General features: G+C 40.0%; 1 protein-coding gene across 5 annotated transcripts in view; it reads right to left on the bottom strand.

Moving 5' to 3' along the window:
- ESR2 (estrogen receptor 2) overlaps positions 1–20,597 on the bottom strand; it is a 117,408-nt gene that overhangs the window by 14,516 nt on the left and 82,295 nt on the right. For 3 of the 5 annotated variants that reach the window (XM_049899541.1, XM_049899540.1, XM_049899539.1), the window contains 4 exons: positions 18,986–19,285; positions 13,693–13,831; positions 10,305–10,379; positions 7,076–7,209 (listed from right to left, as the gene is read on the bottom strand). In XM_049899541.1, coding sequence (XP_049755498.1) covers positions 7,076–7,209; positions 10,305–10,379; positions 13,693–13,831; positions 18,986–19,285 — 648 coding nt within the window. The remainder of the gene's footprint in view (positions 1–7,075; positions 7,210–10,304; positions 10,380–13,692; positions 13,832–18,985; positions 19,286–20,597) is intronic. The other 2 variants (XM_049899543.1, XM_049899542.1) reach the window with 2 other exon arrangements.

Genomic DNA, 20,597 nt, shown 5'->3' on the forward strand with positions numbered 1-20,597 from the left:
CATAGCTCACTAATGCTCTGCACATTTTTTTAAATTCTTTTCTCTTTCCATTTATTTTTTGATAGTTTCTATTGCTATGTCTTCACATTGACTAATATTTTTTTTCTGCTATGCCCAATCTGCTGTTAACCTTATCCAGGCATAGTTTTAACATCTAGAAATTCAATTTGAGTGTTTCATATTTCCCATGTCTCTCTTTAACATGCTTATGCTTTCCTCCACCTCTTGAACATAGAGAATATAGCTATAGTAACTGTTTTAATGTCCTTGTCTCTTAATTCTGTCATCTATATCACTCAGGTATTTTTCAATTGATTGATTTTTCTCCTGATGATAGGTCATATTTTCCTGCTTCTTTGTGTGGTAGGTAATTTTTGAGTGGTTACCAGACATTGTGAATTTTACCTTGCTGGGTGCTGGATATTCTTGAATTCTTTCAAATATTCTTCAACTTTATTCTATGGCATAGTTAAATTACCTGGCAATAGTTTGATCTTTTCAAGGCTTGCTTTTAAGCTTTGTTCGGCAAGATTTAGTGTAGGGTTAATTTTGCCCCATTACTCAGGCAATAGAAGGAGTCTGTGTAGCACAAGTGATTTGCAATCGGCTGCTAACCGAAAGGTTGACAGTTCAAACCCACCCAACAACTCCATGGAAGAAAGTCCTGTTGGACTGCTTCTGTAAAGATTATAGTCAAGAAAACCCTATAGAACAGTTCTACTCTGTAAAGCATGAGGTCGCCATGAATTGGAATTGATTCGATGGCAATGGGTTTATTTACTCACTCAGGCAATACCCTCTGAGTGTTCTACCCAATGTCCAGTGTATTATAAGGTTTTCCCCTCTAGCTCATGAGAACATGAAATACTCCTGGCCCCGTGTGAACTCTAGGGATTATTTGACTTTTTTTCTGGTGGTTTTTTCACTGCCCTTGATTAGTATCTCTACAAGTATGCACTAATTAGTATCCAGCTGAAGACTTGATGACCCTCTGCAGATCTCCAGAGCTCTCTCCATATACACCTCTTTGCTCTTCAAGACTCTCCCCTGCAAAGGCTAGCAGCCTTGGCCTTCCCAAATTCACAACTCTGCCTTCTCACTTGGGAAACCCTAGTAGCGTAGTGGTTAAGTGCAACGGCTGCTAACCAAAGGGTCAGCAGTTCAAATACGCTAGGCACTCCTTGGAAACTCTACGGGGCAGTTCTACTCTATCCTATAGGGTTGCTATGAGTCAGAAGCGACTCGACGGCGTTGGGTTTTGGTTTTTGGCCTTCTTACTTTAGGAAGACCACTGTTCTTTACCTGGGTTCTCCCTTTCTGCTTTTCAGCCTTGAAACTGACTTTAGGCATAAACTGGCCAATTGAACGGTTTACCAGGTTTGTGTCCCTTCTCTTGGGGATCACTGTCCTGTGGCCTGTTTTCCAATGTCTATTTTATATATTCTGTCAGGTTATCTATTTGTTAATGTGGGAAGGTAAATTCCATCCTTATTTGTTTGTTTGTTTTTAATTTAATGCTACAAATCATCTAAAAGAAAGAGCCTATGCCTCTGAATCCTTAAAATTTAGCATAGGAAAGATCCACTTCTCCTTACAGTGGAAATTTTCCAATAGCAACAGAATCCCTTTTTCCCAACAACAATGCAGAACAGAATAAAGTTATCTTGACAAGCATTGTGACTACCAGGCAGAGAAGGAACTTCCTTAAAAGAAAATCTCTTAAATTGGGATCTACCACAACCAAATTCTCTCATTTACTACCACAAGTGGTAATTACATTACATGCTCCCTTGTCCTCTGTAATTCTCTTAATATGGTGGTTCTGTCAGATAGGAGGAGGAAAGCCATAGCCTCAGTCTTTCCCGTTTGCACAGATGCTGTTTCTAGCTTTTGACAACAACACAATATGATGTCTCAGAGGCTAAAATGACTGTAAAGAGCCTTGCCAAACAGAAGGCTTTATACTGTAAAGTGTTGTAACAACAAGCAAACTGCTTTCCAAGGAGTACTTTGACACACAGTTTTAAGTTATTTCTGAAAGTGAGAGAAGCCCCATAATCTGGCATTTGATGATCCTTTTGTGCCAGGATGCGAATGTACTTTTTTTTTTAATTGTACTTTAGATGAAACAAACTAGCATCTCATTAAACAATTAGTACACATATTGTTTTGTGACATTGGTTACCATAGGAATGTACTTTTGAAGCAAACCTTCCTTTTAACAGACAGAAATGGCAACACACTTAAGGTAACATTTGTAGGCAGGTTGAAAGAGAAGGTCAGAAAAAGGTGATTTTCTTCAGTCAATTTCAAATGTTCTGGGGGGACATTTGCTATGTGCACATCAACTTAACAGCCAAGGTAAGCTGGACCCTCATATTATTAAGTAAAAGGTAAATGGTAACAATAAGTGCCAAGAAAGTGCCAAAAGCTCCGAAGCACTTAAGAGTCTTCTTGGCTTTCCCTCATATTTTCATTTGTCTGATAATTTACCATTTCTACTCACAAATTGTTTGCTTTCCAGTACTGGGGTGGGGGCTATATTGGGTGCAGGGGGATGTCCTGCTAGGCAGGTAGGGCCAGAGTGAGACCCAGCTAGGCAGCACACAAAAGTTGTCTTTGGGTCTCCGTACCTTCAGATTCCTTCTCCATGTCACCTTCTTTATCCTCCAGGGCTTTAACCATCCCCCACCCAGACCCAACCAGCTCCTGGAAAGCACCCCATGCTCTGTAGGAGAGCTGCTCAAAACATGGTCTGTTACTGATCCACAAAGAGATGGGTAGAAATTGAGTGTAAGCAGTTAGAAACTTTTATAGCAATTGACAAGAGAAATTTTAAATCAGTTGAATGTAATAATGAGAAACTAAGGTGTGTACTTCGCATTTTTATTTCATTTTTCTAGTAATTCATTCTTACTGTATTTTATAAAGTAACTATAGTATAGAGTCACTATGAGTAGGAACTGACTCGACAGCAATGGGTTTGAGTTTAACTGTCTACAGAGAATTAAAAACTTAGAAAGAAAAAAAAAAGGTCCTTCACCACAAATAGTCTGATAGTTTGAGAAGCACTGCTCTGTTTCCCTTCCCTCTTTATGAAAACAATGTCTAAAGTGGAGGGCGTGGGGGTGTTAGACAAGAAATGAGTATAGGCTGGAGAGGGAAAGGTCAGTTGGCCCCAGACGAGGAGGCATTCCAGACCCATGCAGCCACAGATTCTGCATTGAGACTTGGCTTCTGGGACTGCTGCTCTGGCTGACTTAAAAGAAAGTAGTATAATATTTCATTTCAAGATCTATCGTTTTGAATATCTATCTAACATTTCACTATCTATCCTGGAGTACAATGCTTCAGTGATAGGATAATATCCATACGCATACAAAGAAGACCAGTTAATACGACTACCGTTCCAATTTATGCACCAACCACTGTGGCCAAAGATGAAGAAATTGAAGATTTTTACCAACTTCTGCAGTCTGAAATTCGAACATGCTATCAGGGTGCATTGATAATTACTGGAGATTGGGACGCAAAAGTTGGAAACAAAGAAGAAGGATCGGTAGTGGAAAATATGCCCTTGGTGATAGAAATGATGCCAGAGATTGAATGATAGAATTTTGCAAGACCAACAACTTCTTCACTGCAAATATCTTTTTTCAGCAACATAAACGGCAACTATACATGTCAACCTCACCAGATGGAACACACAGGAATCAAACTGACTACACCTGTGGGAAGAAACGATGGAAAAGTTCAATATCATCAGTCAGAATAAGGCCAGGGGCTGACTGTGGAACAAACCATCAATTACTCATATGCAAGATCAAGTTGAAAATGAGAACAAGTCCACGAGAGCCAAAGTAGGACCTTGAGTATATCCGACCTGAATTTAGAGACCATCTCAAGAATAGATTTGACACGTTGAACACTAATGACCAAAGACCAGACTAATCGTGGAATGACATCAAGGACATCATACACGAAGAAAGCAAGAGGTTATTAAAAAGACAGGGAGAAAAAAAAAAGACCAAAATGGACACCAGAAGAGACTATGAAAGTTGCTCTAGAACACTGAGTAGCTAAAGTGAAAGGAAGAAATGATGAAGTAAAAGAGCTGAACAGAAGATTTCAAAGGGCGGCTCAAGAAGACAAAGTGAAGTATTATAATGACATGTGCAAAGACCTAGAGATGGAAAACCAAAAAAAGCTCTGCATTTCTCAAGCTGAAAGAATGGAAGAAAAAATTAAAGTGGCAATACTGAAGGATTCTATGGGGAAAATATTAAACAACTCAGGAAGCATCTAATGAAGATGGAAGGAATACACAGAGTCACTATACCAAAAAGAATTGGTCAACATTCAACCACTTCTGGAAGTACCATATTAGCAGGAACCAATGGTACTCAAGGAAGAAGTCCAAGTTGCACTGAAGGCACTGGCGAAAAACAAGGCTCCAGGAATTGATGCAGTACCAATTGAGATGCTTCAACAAACAAGTATTCACTTGTCTATGCCAAGAAATTTGGAAGACAGCTACCTGGCCAACTGACTGGAAGAGATCTATGTTTATGCCTATTCCCAAGAAAAGTGATCCCACCGAATGAGGAAATTATTGAACAATATCATTAATATCACACACAAGTAAAATTTTGCTGAAGATCATTCAAAAGTGGCTACAGCAGTGTATCAACAGGAAACTGCCAGAAATTCCAGCTGGATTCAGAAGAGGACGCAGAACCTGGGATATCATTGCTGATATTAGATGGATCCTGGCTGAAAGCAGAGAATGCCAGAAAGATGTTTACCTGCGTTTTATTGACTATGCAAAGGCATGCAACTGTGTGGATCACAGCAAATTATGGATAACACTGCAAAGAATGGGAATTCTAGAACACTTAATTGTGCTCATGAGGAACCTGTACATAGATCAAGAGGCAGTCATTCGAACAGAACAAGGGGATACTACGTGGTTTACAGTCAGGAAAGGTGCATCAAGGTTGTAGCCTTTCACCATACCTATTCAATCTGTATGCTGAGCAAATAATATGAGAAGCCGGACTATATGAAGAAGAATGGGGTCTCAGGATTGGAGGAAGACTCGTTAACAACCTGCGTTATGCAGATGACGCAACCTTGGCTTACTGAAAGTGAAGAGGACTTGAAGCACTTACTGATGAAGATCAAAGACCTCAGCTTTCAGTATGAATTACACCTCAACATAAAGAAAACAAAAATCCTCACAACTGGACCAATAGGCAACATCATGAGAAACAGGCAAAAGGTTGAAGTTGTCAAGGATTTCATTTTACTTGGACCCACAATCAACACCCATCAAAGCAGCAGTCAAGGAATCAAAAGATGCATTGCGTTGGGTAAATCTGCTGCAAAACACCTCTTTGAAGTGTTGAAAAGCAAAGATGTCACTTTGAAGATTAAGGTGCGCCTGACCCCAGCTATGGTGTTTTCAGTCACCTCCTGTGCGTATGAAAGCTGGACAATGAATAAAGAAGACCAAAGAAGAATTGATGCCTTTGAATTGTGGTGTTGGAAAAGAGTATTGAATATACCATGGACTGCCAAAAGAACAAACAAATCTGTCTTGGAAGAAGTACAACCAGAATGCTCCTTAGAAACAAGGATGGCAAGACTATGTCTCAAATATTTTGCACATGTTGTCAGGAGGGACCAGTACCTGGAGAAGAACATCAAGTAGAGGGTCATCGAAGAAGAAGAAGACCCTCAATAAGATGGATTGACACACTGGCTACAACAAAGGGCTCAAGCATATAACAAATGATTGTGAGGATGGTGCAGGACTCGGCAGTGTTTCGTTCTGTTGTACATAGGGTCACTACGAGTCGGAGCCAACCCGACAGCACCTAACAGCAACTAGTATAATATGATATCAGAGATAACTGTTGTTTCAAATATTAAGCTCTAAGATACTCCCCTGCCCAAACCTCTTCCATGGCTGTTGAATGCCCAAAGCAGCAGTTTTCAGCTTAGGGTGTGCAGCATAATCTCAGCACTGCCTTTTCCACCTCCCCTCTGGCTGTCCACTGGATGACTTGCAGCTCCAGGCTCATCCAGGTTCTTTCATTCCTCCACACCTACTTCTTATGCCTGCCCAGCTAACATCTGCTCATCCTTCATCACTCTCCTCTGCAACCATCTAGTATCTCTCCTCCTTCTATTTTCCTATAAATGAAAACCAAAACCCACTGCTGTTGAGTGGATTCCAACTAATAGCGACCCCACAGGACAGAGTAGAACTGCCCCATAGGGTTTACAAGGACCGGCTGGTGGATTTGAACTGCTGACATTTTGGTTAGCAGTCAAGCTCTTAACCACTGCGCCACCAAAAAACAAAAAAACAAACAAACAAACCCGGTGCCGTCAAGTCAATTCCAACTCACAGCAACCCTATAGGACAGAGTAGAACTGCCCCATAAAGTTTCCAAGGAGCATCTAGCAGGTTCGAGCTGCTGACCCTTTGGTTAGCAGCCGTAGCACTTAACCACGACACCACCAGGGTTTCCTGCACCACCAGGGTTCCCTATTTTTCTATAGTACTCTGTATATTTTTTTTACTCTGTATATACTTTAGTATAGCACTGAGATCATTATATTTATTGATTTGTTTTCTCTCCTCCCTATATTTTTTTTTTATACTTTGAGTTATTTGAGGGCAGGACTGTATCTTAAGTCTCTTTATTGAATGAGTTAATGAATGAATATATCTTCAAAAGCAAAACCCAAATCAGGGCATATAAATACCTGTCAACCACGTAAAAGCATGAAAAAAGGCCGGAAGGTAACCATTTTAAAGCTAGTTTCCAGCAAGTGGCTAGAGCTACTTTTTAAATTGACTGCGAGTAATTTACCCAATGAATAATTTACATTCCAAAGCTAACTACAGTTGAAATCCCTGTAAGATAAAACAGAAAAGGCAGGAAAAACTGCCATTTCCCCCTTTTAGATAGAATAAGAAGTTCAATACTCTTCTTAACGCCATGCTATTCCAGAAACAGCATCTCTCCCCCATAAAACACAACCCAGCTGTGTGGTTACTCACTGGAGTTGAGGAGGATCATGGCCTTGACACAGAGATACTCCTTGTGTTGGAGTTTCAACTCGCGAAACCTTGAAGTCGTTGCCAGGAGCATGTCAAAGATTTCCAAAATTCCTTCTACACACTTCCCCTCATCCCTACAAAAGATCATTTGGAAATTTAAGGAATGTGCGACTTCAGGCAATCATCAAAAGCATTAAGGAGTATTATCTTTTTAGTCTCAAATTTCATCTTGTACCTCCTTTAACTCTCACAAGATGTATGTTAATGAGACCATACCTAGTGATGTAAAATTACTAGAATTATCTTTAATTCTAGTGAAAGAAGACAGTAAACACTTGGATAAATACTATTCAGGCAAGTGGAACTACATTCTCCTTCTACCTATTTACCAAATGTTTTCTTAAATACCATTTCTGTTGATTATTTTTCCATCTAAATTGTTTCAGCCATCCAGCCCTAGATATGACACATATTATGAAAATCAGACATCCCATTCTCCCATTAAAACACCTGGAGTGTTAATGAGGAAGACTCAACACTACGGAAGCAAATATCTAAAGAAGAAATAATCCTTCATGTCTAGAGCTTGACTCTCACTTCCTGTTGGTCACTTAGAAACTGGTGGAACAACTAAGAGAAATTTAAGTGCAATTGGAAAGAACCTAATATGACATACAAAGAAATCACGATCAAATAGGAATTATTAGATTAGAATCAGGAAAGAAAGGTAGAAATGGAGATGTAGACATTTTTGAGTTGCTGGCGATTATTTTTAAGCAAAAGTTTCAGACAAACTTTGACTGAACCATATAATCAAAATTCTTTTGATCACTTCTTTATAAAAATGAATTGTTTGAAGTATAATTTTGAAGTAAATTACTTGAACTTTATCTAGAAGATACCAACTCCTATTCACTCCAGCCAGACACACATTATTCCACCCCACTACTCTCAAAGAACTTCTGTTGTCACCAGTTATAGAGTTATTGGAAGTCCTTAACAAGTAGTTAGATGGTTTTGCCACAAAACCTTCACTCGCTCCTAAAAGCCTACAATGCACGGTGTTGGGCAGCCACAGCTAAGGTTAAGCTGCGAACCAAAAGGTTGGCAGTTCAAATTCACCAGCTGGTCCTTGGAAACCCTATGGGGCAGTCCTACTCTGTCCTGTAGGGTCACTATGAGTCAGAATCAACTCCATGGCAACAGGTTTAGGGTTTTTTTTTAGCAGTTCCTTAAGGGGGCTTGAGGACTGGCAAAGAACCTCTTCCCCTTCTCCCAACCCAAGACATTTCTAGTGATGGTAGTATTGGGGAAGGGGCCTTGGAAAAATCCAGATAAACTGACACTGCTGGGTACCTCCTATCTTGGGAAGGCTTTCCGTTTAAGTACAGTGCTATTCAAGGCCCCTCAACAGGTTCCCACTTTCTGGTACATTCACACTCTAGAAAATTCACCAACACAAAAAGAGAAAAGCTTTGGCCAATTGAGGCTTTCCAAAAATGCACAGGTTAAGTGATAAAACACCAGCTCCCCCTAGAAGTCACTTGCAGGAAAAGGCCACCTTCGAGAATCACAGCCCACCTTCCCCATGCCCCATCACTCTACCTCACTAACCCCTCCCTGCTCTGGGCCATTCCAGGCAGCCTGCACACCCTGCACATAGTAGATGCACAAGAAATACTTATTCGCTGAATACCCCTCATGTCACATTGTCAAGTTACTCTGCCTGGGGGCAATAATTACTGGAAATTGTAATTGCTGCACTTGAGGACATTTGATACCGAGATTATTTTTAAAACATCTCTGAGGGGAAAAAAACAAAACACCATCAAGTCCTGCATTGATGGTTTAACAGTTTGGCTATTCTTCTGTGAGACACAAAGTCAGAGGTGGGATTGTGTCCGTCCTGCTCCTCTCCCCACCCACCCACCCCAGGTAGTGTGGTAAGGGGATTCATCTGAAATCAACCCTGTTTTCCAGAGTTGCAAGCTCTGACTAAGAACAGTCTCTTAAGTATTGAAATCAGTACCCTTTCCTCTTTAAAATACATGTCATTTTCAATGCAAATTAATATTTCAAAAACGGAGGTGGTGAAGCTCACATTCCAAGGGATCTTAAGCCCTGATAAATGCTGCAGCTAACACCAATCGGAACATCTGTACCTCACGGAAAAGGCGAAATTCTAAACCAGTTCTAAAGAACTAGATTTGATTGCTTTCTTTTTAGCAGGTGTGACAGGCAATGGCCTCCTTCAAGGTATGGCATGGTTAGAATATTTTATGCACTTTGCAGGTTGTAGGAATCAAATACATTTCTAGAAAATTACATGAGAAATATAGGGGGAATAAGGTACAATACCTCTAAAATGACACCCTAATAAAGTTTTAATTTAAGATGCGTTATACAGAAGAGAGTGGAGAAGGACTTTAACAAATTAATGACATCTATTTCACTTATTTTATAACTATGGATTGAAAATGAATTATGAGTAAGAAATTAGGACAGGATTAAAAGATCTGAATTAAAGATAAAGTACATACAATTTGAATATTAAAATATTGAAACAATATACCAATCAAACCAACCTACTCATGAAAATTTACTTTTGTACACCATTAGTGCATAAACTAGTGTTAAATAAAAATAAATGTATAATTATATGTGCAACATATCATTGTTTGATAACCATTCCTTTATAAAAGAAATCCACTTCTTTGTAAGAATGAGTTGGCTTTGCTTTGGGAGACACTATTTTGTACCTACAAAATATATCTTCTGACAGCACACCTGTGCTTACAGGTCACAGTTTACCTCTGTGTATGTGGCAGTGGGACAGGACACTCAAGGCTTACCACACAGAAAGGACTCGATAAATCTGTATTGAACTGAAGTGAAAATTACCTGGGTAAAAATGACAAGTGAAAGTTCTGTGGGTATCATGAAGAAAAGCCGTATATATAAACAACTAATGTGAGTGCACACTCAGTACATTCACAATTAATTACGTGATTCCACAGAGCTCTGCACTTGCCCACAATGGGGCCCAAGCCCAGGCCCAAATCTCTATTGACTTTTTAATAACATTTCACATTAGACAAGTTCCTGTTGATGCTAAAGACACAAAAATGTCTTAGCATATATGATTTTTTTTGAGCGAACAGAAGCTCAGATTCCGTGGTAGATCTTCACATGAATTTATGATTCTAAGGGTTACTAAAAGAAGAACTACCTTGTTAGAAATAGGTTGAGATAACCGGATTTTCCTCTCATCCTCAGTAGATTCAAGTTTTCTCTCTGCAGAAGCCTCAACAAGAATAAAGGGAAACAGAAATTATAGTCTCAGTATCCACAAATGGGCTAATTTAGCTGTATTCACTGCTTACACGCTTATGCCACCACTTGAAGGAACTCTGATAGGACAATTCGGCAAAAGACAGTTATTTTCAAGTAGTATGATGGTTATTTACTCACTTTGCAAAAAGATTCATAATATAACTGGCTTCATTATGGGGCATGATTCCTGAATTTGTAAAAAAATTTTGAATAAGCAACTTCTTCAGGTAACTACCTATTACATTAAAAGTGCACTAAGAAACTGAACTGTCTTATACTTGAAATCCTAGACTTCACAAAGTTAATGTGTTAAAAACAATACAGATTGCAACAAAAGATAAACACCAGTAGGCATATCAAAAAATGCTTGCTCAATATGAATGTGTTTAAAATTCCCAAGAACACCTCTTTTATATGCAAGCTAATATATTAGATTTATATGTTGTATAAAGACTTTCAAATATTTATAGGCAGTAATGTGAGTCTATCAGAAGTAACTTGTAAGAAAAATGGTTTTTTGTTGTTGTTGTTATTGTTTCTTTCTTCTATTACATAGCTAAAAGGTAGGATGTACATCGACTTAAAATAACTTATACACATATTCACAGAGTTAACCCACAGAGAGAAAGAAGAGAGGTAACTAAACCAAAAACCAGGAATGAAACAATCACTGAAAATAAACACTAAATTTGGAGTCAATTTAGATATTAAGACAAAACATAAAATAATATAATCTCAATGTCTGATAAAGCAAATGTACTGGTTCATCAAAGGGTGGAATTTTCTAGCACTAATTTTTTTTTTAATTTCTAGGAAAATTATATGTACATATTTATGTACGTGTACATGTGGGGGCTGACGGGGTACAGCTTTATTTAAAACACCAAGCAGAGCATAATGAATGAGTGAATGAATTAAGGAGAGCAATAGTTTGGCTCGGTGCTTAGCTTTTCACCTTGCCTTGCAACATGACACCCTGAGGTGACAGCAGGAGGAGGGGCCTTCTGAAGTAGGCAGGGTAGAGTAGGGCTGTTCTAAGACAAAAGAACAAAGTAGAAAGTTAGTCTTTAGCCTCCTCCTCTTTCTGCTTCTTGCTCTTTATCCTGCTGAGAAGCAAAAAACTGCTGCAGACAGGAGTGTGGACTACAGAACCAGAGCCCCAGCTCCATCTCAACAACTTACCACCCTGTAACTGTGGGCAAGTTACTTAGCCTCCCATTTCATATCTGAAGGATAGGAATAATAATGATATTTACTCCCAAGGTTAAATGAAGACTGAGAAGATTAAATGAATGAACACATGTCAAGTGCTTAAGATGGAGCCTGGCACATATAAGCCCATAAGTTAGCTATTTTGATTGTTACTGAATAGTCTGATGCCCCGAGCTTCCTCTGTGGTTTTCCATCTGGGTTTGTTCCTGCTTGAGCCACATCCCGTGCTCCAGCTCTTCCCAAAGGCTCTGTGTTCCACCAAAATACTGCTGATGCTCAAAACGGTACTCTGTCAATCTGGTCATCCATGATGACAGGCAGAATGGGTGCTAATGCCTTGGGGTATTGCTTTTCATGTGGGTAGCATGTGCATGGGAATCTTCTGATACTCTAACGAGGTAATACCGACTGTTGGGACCAGGTTCCGTTCTGGACATCCTCCTCCTCTATGCATAGAGCCTAATGTGACTGAACATTCAACACCAGCACTTTTTTTAACATAAGAAGTGTGAAAATCTATTTCCATGGAGATCTTTCAAACTGCTCAAATTTACACCAAAAAAGTGTTTTACATTTCCTCTAAAAAGCCTGAGTGTTGTAGTATGTGCCAGTATTCCTTCCAAAAACAGTTCACTTAATAAGTCATTTAAGTCAATTAAAAATTGGTTCCTTTTCTGTGCCCTTTAAAAGAAAACTAAATGTAACTGCCCTGACAGGGAACACAACAGAGAATCCCTGAGGGAGCAGGAGAGCAGTGGGATGCACATGCAAAATTCTCGTAAAAAGACCAGATTTAATGGTCTGACTGAGACTAGAAGGACCCCGGTGGTCATGGCCCCCAGACTTTCTGTTAGCCCAGGACAGGAACCATTCCCAAAGCCAACTCTTCGGACAGGGATTGGGCTGGACAATGGGTTGGAGAGGGATGCTGGTGAGGAGTGAGCTTCTTGGATCAGGTAGACACTTGAGACTACGTTGGCATCTCCTGCCTGGAGGGGAGATGAGAGGGTAGAGGGGGTTAGAAGCTGGCGAAATGGACACAAAAAGAGAGAGTGGAGGGAGAGAGCAGGGTGTCTCATTAGGGGGAGAGCAACTGGGAGTATGTAGCAAGGTGTATGTGGGTTTTTGGGTGAGAGACTGACTTGATTTGTAACCTTTCACTTAAGCACAATAAAAATTAAAAAAAAAAAAAACTAAAGGCAAGCAAGTTATGGCATTAGCACCATCATTCCCCAATTTCTGTTAACTTTCATCTGGTTTTAATAACCACTCTTTTCACTCCTACTGGGAAAAACACTATATAGCACATGCATTAGGCTGAGTTTTTGTTGCTGTTCACTGTTGTTAAGTTGACTCACAGTGACCCCACGCACAATAGGATCAGACCATTGTGATCCATAGGGTTTTCATTGGCTGATTTTTTTCCAGAAGATCACCAGACCTTTCTTCCTAGCCTGTCTTAGTCTGGAAGCTCTCTGAAGCCTGTTCAGCATCATAGCAACATGCAAGACTCCACTGACAGAAGGGTGGTGGCTGCACGTGAGGGGCATTGGCCAGGAATCAAATTCAGGTCTCCCACACGGAAGGTGAGAATCCTACCACTGAACCACTAGTGTGCTCTATTAGGGCAAGTTAAAGCACATTAAAATTAATTTGCCAGATTTATAAGCTATCTCCGGATAGCTGGAGATGTAATTGGTCTCTGCAGGTGGAAAGAACAGCAGGACAACTTCAAAGTATAATGTGAAAATATAATTTTTGATGTAGAGAAATCTAAGTTGCCCCGCACACTTGGTGGCCACGTGCCCTCAGGCTGCAGGTGCCTGTTCTGGCCCTAACAAGGGATGCTGCAGCACTACCAGATAAAGGTGAGTCACGGGGCTGAAGGCTTGTACCCATCCTCTCTCCTCCTGGGGTTCTTGACCCAGTGAAGGGCCAGTGATATGCTCATCCTCTAATTGCCCTTTCGGGTGTGAGATTTTAATTGCTGCACCCAGGACTCTGTTCCCACTCACAAAGCACCTTGATCAAACATATCAGAGAAGAAAGAAGCACAATGTATTTTTTCTCACCTGTCCAGAATGAGGTCTGGAGCAAAGATGAGCTTGCCAGGATGGTCGATTGAGCGCCACATCAGCCCCACCATTAACACCTCCATCCAGCAGCTCTCCAAGAGCCTCACTTGGTCGTACAGGCTGAGCTCCACAAAGCCTGGGGAAAGCAAGAGGCTGTGAGACACACCCACCCTCTTCATCAGCACCCTGTTTTTATAAAAACAGAAACAGCAAGTTTTTTTAAAAAAAGCTAAGAAAAACACAAACAATTCAGAGAAATAATCAATATTTTAAGATGTGGTTGAATGCTGGCTAAGGGAAAGAGAATTTTGAATTAAAGGTGTGTGTTATGCATTGGAGGAGCCCTGATGATGCAGTGGTTAAGCACTCGGCTGCTAACCGAAAGGCTGGCAATTCAAACCCACCAGCTGCTCCATGGAAGAAAGATGTGGCAGTCTGCTTTGGCAAAGATTACACCTTGGAAACCCTAGGGGGCAGTTCCACTCTGTCCTATAGGATTGCTAAGAGTTGGAATAGACTTGATGGCAACAAGTTGGTTTTGGGTTTGGGTTATGCACTGAATTGTCCCGCCAAAATTTATATTGAAGTCCTAACCCCTGGTATCTGTGAATGTGACCTTGTTTGGAATTAGGGTCTTCAAAAATACCACCAGTTAACATGAGGCCAAACCAGAGTAGAGAGGGTGCTAATCCAATCTGAAAGGTGTCCTATAAAAGAGGCACAAAAACAGACAGAAGGAAAATGGCCATGAGATGACAGAGCAAGTCAAGGAACACCTGGCGCTACCAGAGGCTGAGAGAGTCAAGGAAGGATCTTCCACTAGAGCCCTGGAAAGAACATGGACCTGCCATTGTCCTGAATTCGGATTTCTAGCCCTCAGACCTGTAAGAGGTGGGCAGTTTGAATCCACCAGCTGCTCCTTGAAACCCCTATGGAGCAGTTCTATTCTGCACTATAGGGTGGCTATAGTTGAAATTGACTCTATGGCAATGGATAAAGCCACCCACTTTGCTGTGCTTTGCTACAGTAACCCTAAGAAACTAACACAGTGTGCAGCTTACCATTTCCAGTCTTAGACCCCTTCTAGAGACAAATATACTGCACTGACAATTTATAAAGAACGGTTAGGGGGTTCATATGGTTGGCCAGACAGATAAACGCTAGGGAAGAACAAAAAGTCAGAACCGATCTTTGTTAGCTGTACCCTAATATTTTCTCTGCACTGCTGAGAAAGAAAATGCTCGTCTGTCATCAGAGGTGCTGTCTGTCTCACCTAGTCCATGACTGAGGGTAGGCGTAGGTGATGAAAGCGGGAGGAGCAGGCAGAGAGCAGTGCCGAGGCCTGTGGAAAAGTCGAGGCCCCAAAGGATTCCTCCAGTTGTTTAAAATTTCCCATCCAGTGTTAGAACCATTCTTCGGGGTAGAAGCACTGTCTCTAGGCTATTCCAACCTAAACGGTAACTGTAAACACTGAAGCGAGGAACGCAAGCCTAATAGCATGCGTTCGTCATAGAGCTGGAAAGAAACCTAGACAATCTCTAGGGAAGTGAGAACTTTAAAAGCAAAGTAGAGATCGAGGAGCTTCCTCCATGGGGGCCATGATAAGAGAAGGCAGTGTGATATAAATATAATAAACACACAGCCTTGGAGGGAGACACGCTCCGGTTTGAATCCCTGCTTAGCTTCTCACTAGTTACTTACTTAATCTTCTTTTAAGTCTTTGTTTTTCTTGTAAGAAAAATGGGGCAATAATACCAACATCTGAGAATTTCTGCAGTGATTAAATGGAACACTGTGTGTGCACCTAGGTAACATATTGAGTTACTTTGGTTTGTTATTTTATTTTACTTTCCCTTGCCCTTCCGTCTCTACACAAGGAGGTGATTGGCTGTCTATGTTTTTGCCCCAGGCGGGGTAAGTGGCAAATGGAAAACAGACACAGTCTGCAAGACTTTCTGGCTTTTGTTTCCAACCTTCTAAACCCATAGAAGAGTCCTTGGGTGGTACAAATGGTTAATGCACTCAGCTGCTAACCAAAAGGTTGGAAGTTTGAGTCCACCCTGGGGTGCTCTGGAAGGAAAATTAGTCATTAAAAACCCTCTAGAGCACAGTTCTACTCTGACACTCATCAGGTTGCCATGAGTTAGAATCGACTCAACAACAACTGGTTCTAGTAACCCCAGAGAAGAATTTGGAGAAGTAACAGAGGAGGTATAGCTAGAAGGGTGTCTTCTGCTGAGAGAAGAGACCAGCCTGAAAAAGCATTACACTGAGGAAAGCTGTTCCTGGTTTGGAAGAAGGAAAGGTCCATGGGCCCTGGAGTAGTGAGGACCCAGGCCTGATTTCCATGCAGCACCCTGGGGATGGAAGATCCCAGAGAGGAAAGTCTTCATGGCACATCTGTCCACTTCCCAAGTGAGTCCCAGAAACCACAAAAAGCTGCCAGAACTGAAGAGGCCATGCAGACAGTGGGCAGATGTGTAGACGGCGACTGATAACAGTGGATCCCCTTGCCTCCTCACCATTCTGTGACACTGCACAAGGCCTTAGAACTATAGCCCACCCTAGAGGTGGGAACCCCGAGGAAACTGAACTTAAGTCCCTGAATGATCCATGGGAATAGGGTCTGGAAAGATGATTAAGTTGATGTATATAAGAAATATATAAAGAAACATGGTAATTGTCACAGCCTCAGTTTATGAACTGTGGTTCATACCTGTGACATACATAAAGTACATAGCAAAATGTCTACCAAATTTTAAGTACTCCCTCAGCGTTGAGGTTACCTGTTTACAAAAGTGTGAATTACTGTTTACAGTAAGTTCAAAAAAAGGAAGACTGGAGGTTCTTAAAAGGATTAAGGCAGAGAGACTATAACATTCATCATCTAAACTGGGATACTTCTAACAATCAAAGGGAACACGTTGGGTGTTCCTGAGACTTTACCACACAAAGGACAGAGCTTGTCTCCATAAGACCCCACAGAGGGACATGAAATGCTGGAAGAGATAAGGTCCTGACCTCCAAACAGAAAAGAGACAGAGCATTCAAAACTGTTTGACAAAGCTAAGTGATGGTGAGATCTGCCACCATGTCTAATACTTCCTGAACTTCTGGGTCATAAACCAAAGCACTGGACTTGAAAGAACCATACTCAGTGGTTTCACATTTACCTTCACAACCACATGCCTCTTAAAATACTTCCATAAGATATTAAGGGTTTGTAAATGGAACGTAGAGAGCAGAAAGAGAACTGGAAAGACAAAGGAGAAGGGGAGAGAATCTTCTCCTTATGATACGGTTTAATTACCAGGATGAAAAAGATTCAAAATTCTTACTTAAGAGTGCAACAATAAGTTTATTGTTATGATTCAGGTGCCATTCAGTCAGTTCTGACTCATGGCGACTATATGTACAACAGAACAAAACAGTTACCAGTCCTGCACCATCCTCACAATTATTGTTAGATGTTTGAGCCCATTGTTGCGGCCACGGTGTCAATCCATCATGCTGAAGGTCTTCCTCTTCTTCACTGATCCTCTACCAAGCATGATGTCCTTCTCCAGGGACTGACCCCTCCTGATAACATGTCCAAAGTATGTGAGATGTAGTCTTGCCATCTTTGCTTCTGAGAAGCATTCTGGTTGTACTTCTTCCACGCCAGATTTGTTCATTCTTTTGGCAGTCCACGGTATATTCAATATTCCTCGCCAGCACCACAATTCAAAGGCGTCAGTTCTTCAGTCTTCCTTATTCATTGTCCAGCTTTCACACGCATATGAGGCGATTGGGTCAGGTACACCTTAGTCTTCAAGGTTATATCTTTGCTTTTCAACACTTTAGAGAGGTCTTTTGCAGTGGATTTGCCCAATGTAATGGGTCTTTTGATTTCTTGACTGCTGCTTCCACGGGTGTTGATTGTGGATCCAAGTAAAATGAAATCCTTGACAATTTCAATCTTTTCTTCATTTATCATGAGGTTTCTTATTGGTCCAGTTGTGAGGATTTTTGTTTTTTTTGTGTTGAAGTATAATCCATTCTGAAGGCTGTGGTCTTCGATCTTCATCAGTAAGTGCTTCAAGTCCTCTTCACTTTCAGCAGGCAAGGTTGTGTCATCTGCATAACACAGGTTGTTAATGACGAATCTTCCTCCAGTCACGAAGCCTGGTTCTTCTTCATATAGTCCAGCTTCTCAGATCATTTGCTCAGCATACAGATTGAATGGGTATGCATAACAGCACCACACAAGCCCCCACAGTAAGACAAACTGACAGACAGGGGAAAGATAAGCTTATACACTAAAATTATAAGAAACATGGCAGAAAATGTCTGATCAGACATCAGTGAACTGACACCTTTCTGAGTTGCTGCAGATATTGCTGAAGGACAAGGAAATGGGGACAGAAGGCAGAGACACTAAAGAAGGGTTCATTCCTCCACCAACAAAATCAAATTTGACCCTGAAAATCCTGCCTGCAGAAGAGATGTTTTGTGCTGATTTTTTAAAAATCCCATTACATGTCTAAAGACTTAATAAAATCGAGGGAACATCATTAACATTGGGCCTACTTTATTCTCCTAATGCCCAAATGACAATCATAAAAAGCTAACAGCAGGGAGGAACAACTTAGAAAAGGAAGGTGACAATGGCTGCACAACTCAAAGAATGCAATCAATGTCACTGAAATGTGCGTGTAGAAACTTGAATTGGTGTGTGGTTTTGCTGTTTATATTCTCAACGACAATAAAATAAAACAAATTGTTTTAATAAATAAATAAAAAGCTAACAGCTACCATTTATACAGCACTTACTATGAGCCAAGCCTTATTCTGAGCTTTTTTGCATATTAACCAATTTAGTACCTGCAATACCTGGAATTCAACATTCATATTTTCAGTTATCAAATAATATTTTTTATAATACATTGTTAAAATGTTTACATGTATATGCATATACACACATATATATATCTCTGTGACTAGGAATTGACTGCAACAGATCTGGTTTTTTTATTTCTCTTCACATGCTTATGCAATAAAATGTAGCATCTAATCCAAGTATACAGTCCAAGAAACCTAAATTTCAGCCTGGCCTTCCAGGTCATGTTGAAGGTATATGTGTCAAAGTAGGAGCAAAGAGAATATTTTATTTAAAAGTTATAAATCAAGCTGTCAAACTGTTTAACATTTAGACATAGTTTGTGGGCCTCCATTTTTACTCTTGCTCTATAAATGTTAAGGCCACGCCTTTTTACAAATAAATGGAAAGCTAAGACCCAGGAAGCCCTACCGGGAATTTTCTTGGCCCAGCCAATCATGTGCACCAATTCCTTGTCGGCCAGCTTGGTCAGAGACATCATCATGGAGGCCTCGGTGAAGGGTGAGGTGGGGCGGCTCACGAGCACATTGGGCGGCTCAGCCTCAATGAGCGTGAGCACCAGCTGCTCCGGGCTCAGGGCGTTCAGCAGTAGCTCTTTCCCTCGGGTCGCATTTCCACCATTTTTCTTTGCTTTGCTCAGGCAATGCAGCTGTTCTTTGGGGTTTCTCTGCCTTCGGACTACACGGTACCCACACTTTTCTCTCCGAGAGCCTAAGAGGAAAGCAGATGTTAATGAGTGTTTTCTTCATCTCTTCCTTGGCCCAGCATTCAAGCTCCTCCAGTTGCAAGGATAAAAATGGAGCAATATGATTACTGTAAGGCTTGAGTATATTCTCACAATCTGTCTTAGAACAGAAATTTTACTTTTATTTTCTACAACCTGTGGTGCATGTACCAAAGATGATTACAGCTGTGACTATACTAGCAAAATGGACAGCATGACTTTTGTAGGAACAATAGCCCAAATGATCTCAAGGTCTCCACTTCAAGGTCATCTGTGGATCCTAAGTCCATTTCTCTTTGAAAGAATGCCAGCATACCTCAGTTTTCAAACCACGAAATTAGGAAATTTCTTCAGCTAGAAAATGGGGGAAAGTTAAGAATTCAACACTGATATTTCCAAATAATAAATTTATAATACATTCTTATGTATTATAATGTTTATAACACATTCTTAAAATGTTTATATGTACATGCACATATATGTGTGTGTATATATATCTTTTCACATACTTATGTAATATAATTGAAAAAATACAGAAAAGCATAAAATCTTACAGTATTTTTCTATGCTTTTTCATATTTTATATACAAAATTAGAATCATAACATATGTACAACTTAAAACCTTTCCCTTATTATTAAAAATATCTCATTTTATAACCATTTGAAAATCTATATAGCATCCTGACTATGAATATAATACTATTTATTCAAAGAGTCCCCTGTTAATGGACATCTGTGTTAATTCTAATTTCTTTGTTGTTGTAAATATTGCAATGAAAATGCATCTTTGTACCTCCTTACAATAAACTCAAAGAAATCAAATTGCTGAATCCAGACACATTTAAAATTTTGATACATATTGACAGATTACCCTCCAAAATATTAAAAAATGTATAACCTAAACAATACTTGATGAACTACCTATTTCCTTATAACATCATTGGGCATTAAAAATCATTTTTAATTTGCCAGTCTTACAAGTGACTAAATAATCTCGTTTTGCTTTACATTTTTTAAATTACTAGATAGTTGAGTAATATGTTTGCCCTTTCTATTTCTTCCCTTGTGAATTGCATATTTATTTTGTCCTTTTTTTTCTAATGACTAATAAAGGCTCTTTTATAGTAATAATAAATACAATAAAATACTGATATAAGCAATATTTATTCTGTTTGTTATTTATCTTTTAACTCTGCTCATGATGTCTTTTCCATAAGAAGTTTTAATACTTAGTCAAATTTGTCTTTTTATTTCACATCAAGATTATACAAATATTACCCTGTTTCATCTTTAAGCGC

This window comes from Elephas maximus, chromosome 10 (genome assembly GCF_024166365.1).
Source record: "Elephas maximus indicus isolate mEleMax1 chromosome 10, mEleMax1 primary haplotype, whole genome shotgun sequence".
NCBI lineage: Eukaryota > Metazoa > Chordata > Mammalia > Proboscidea > Elephantidae > Elephas > Elephas maximus.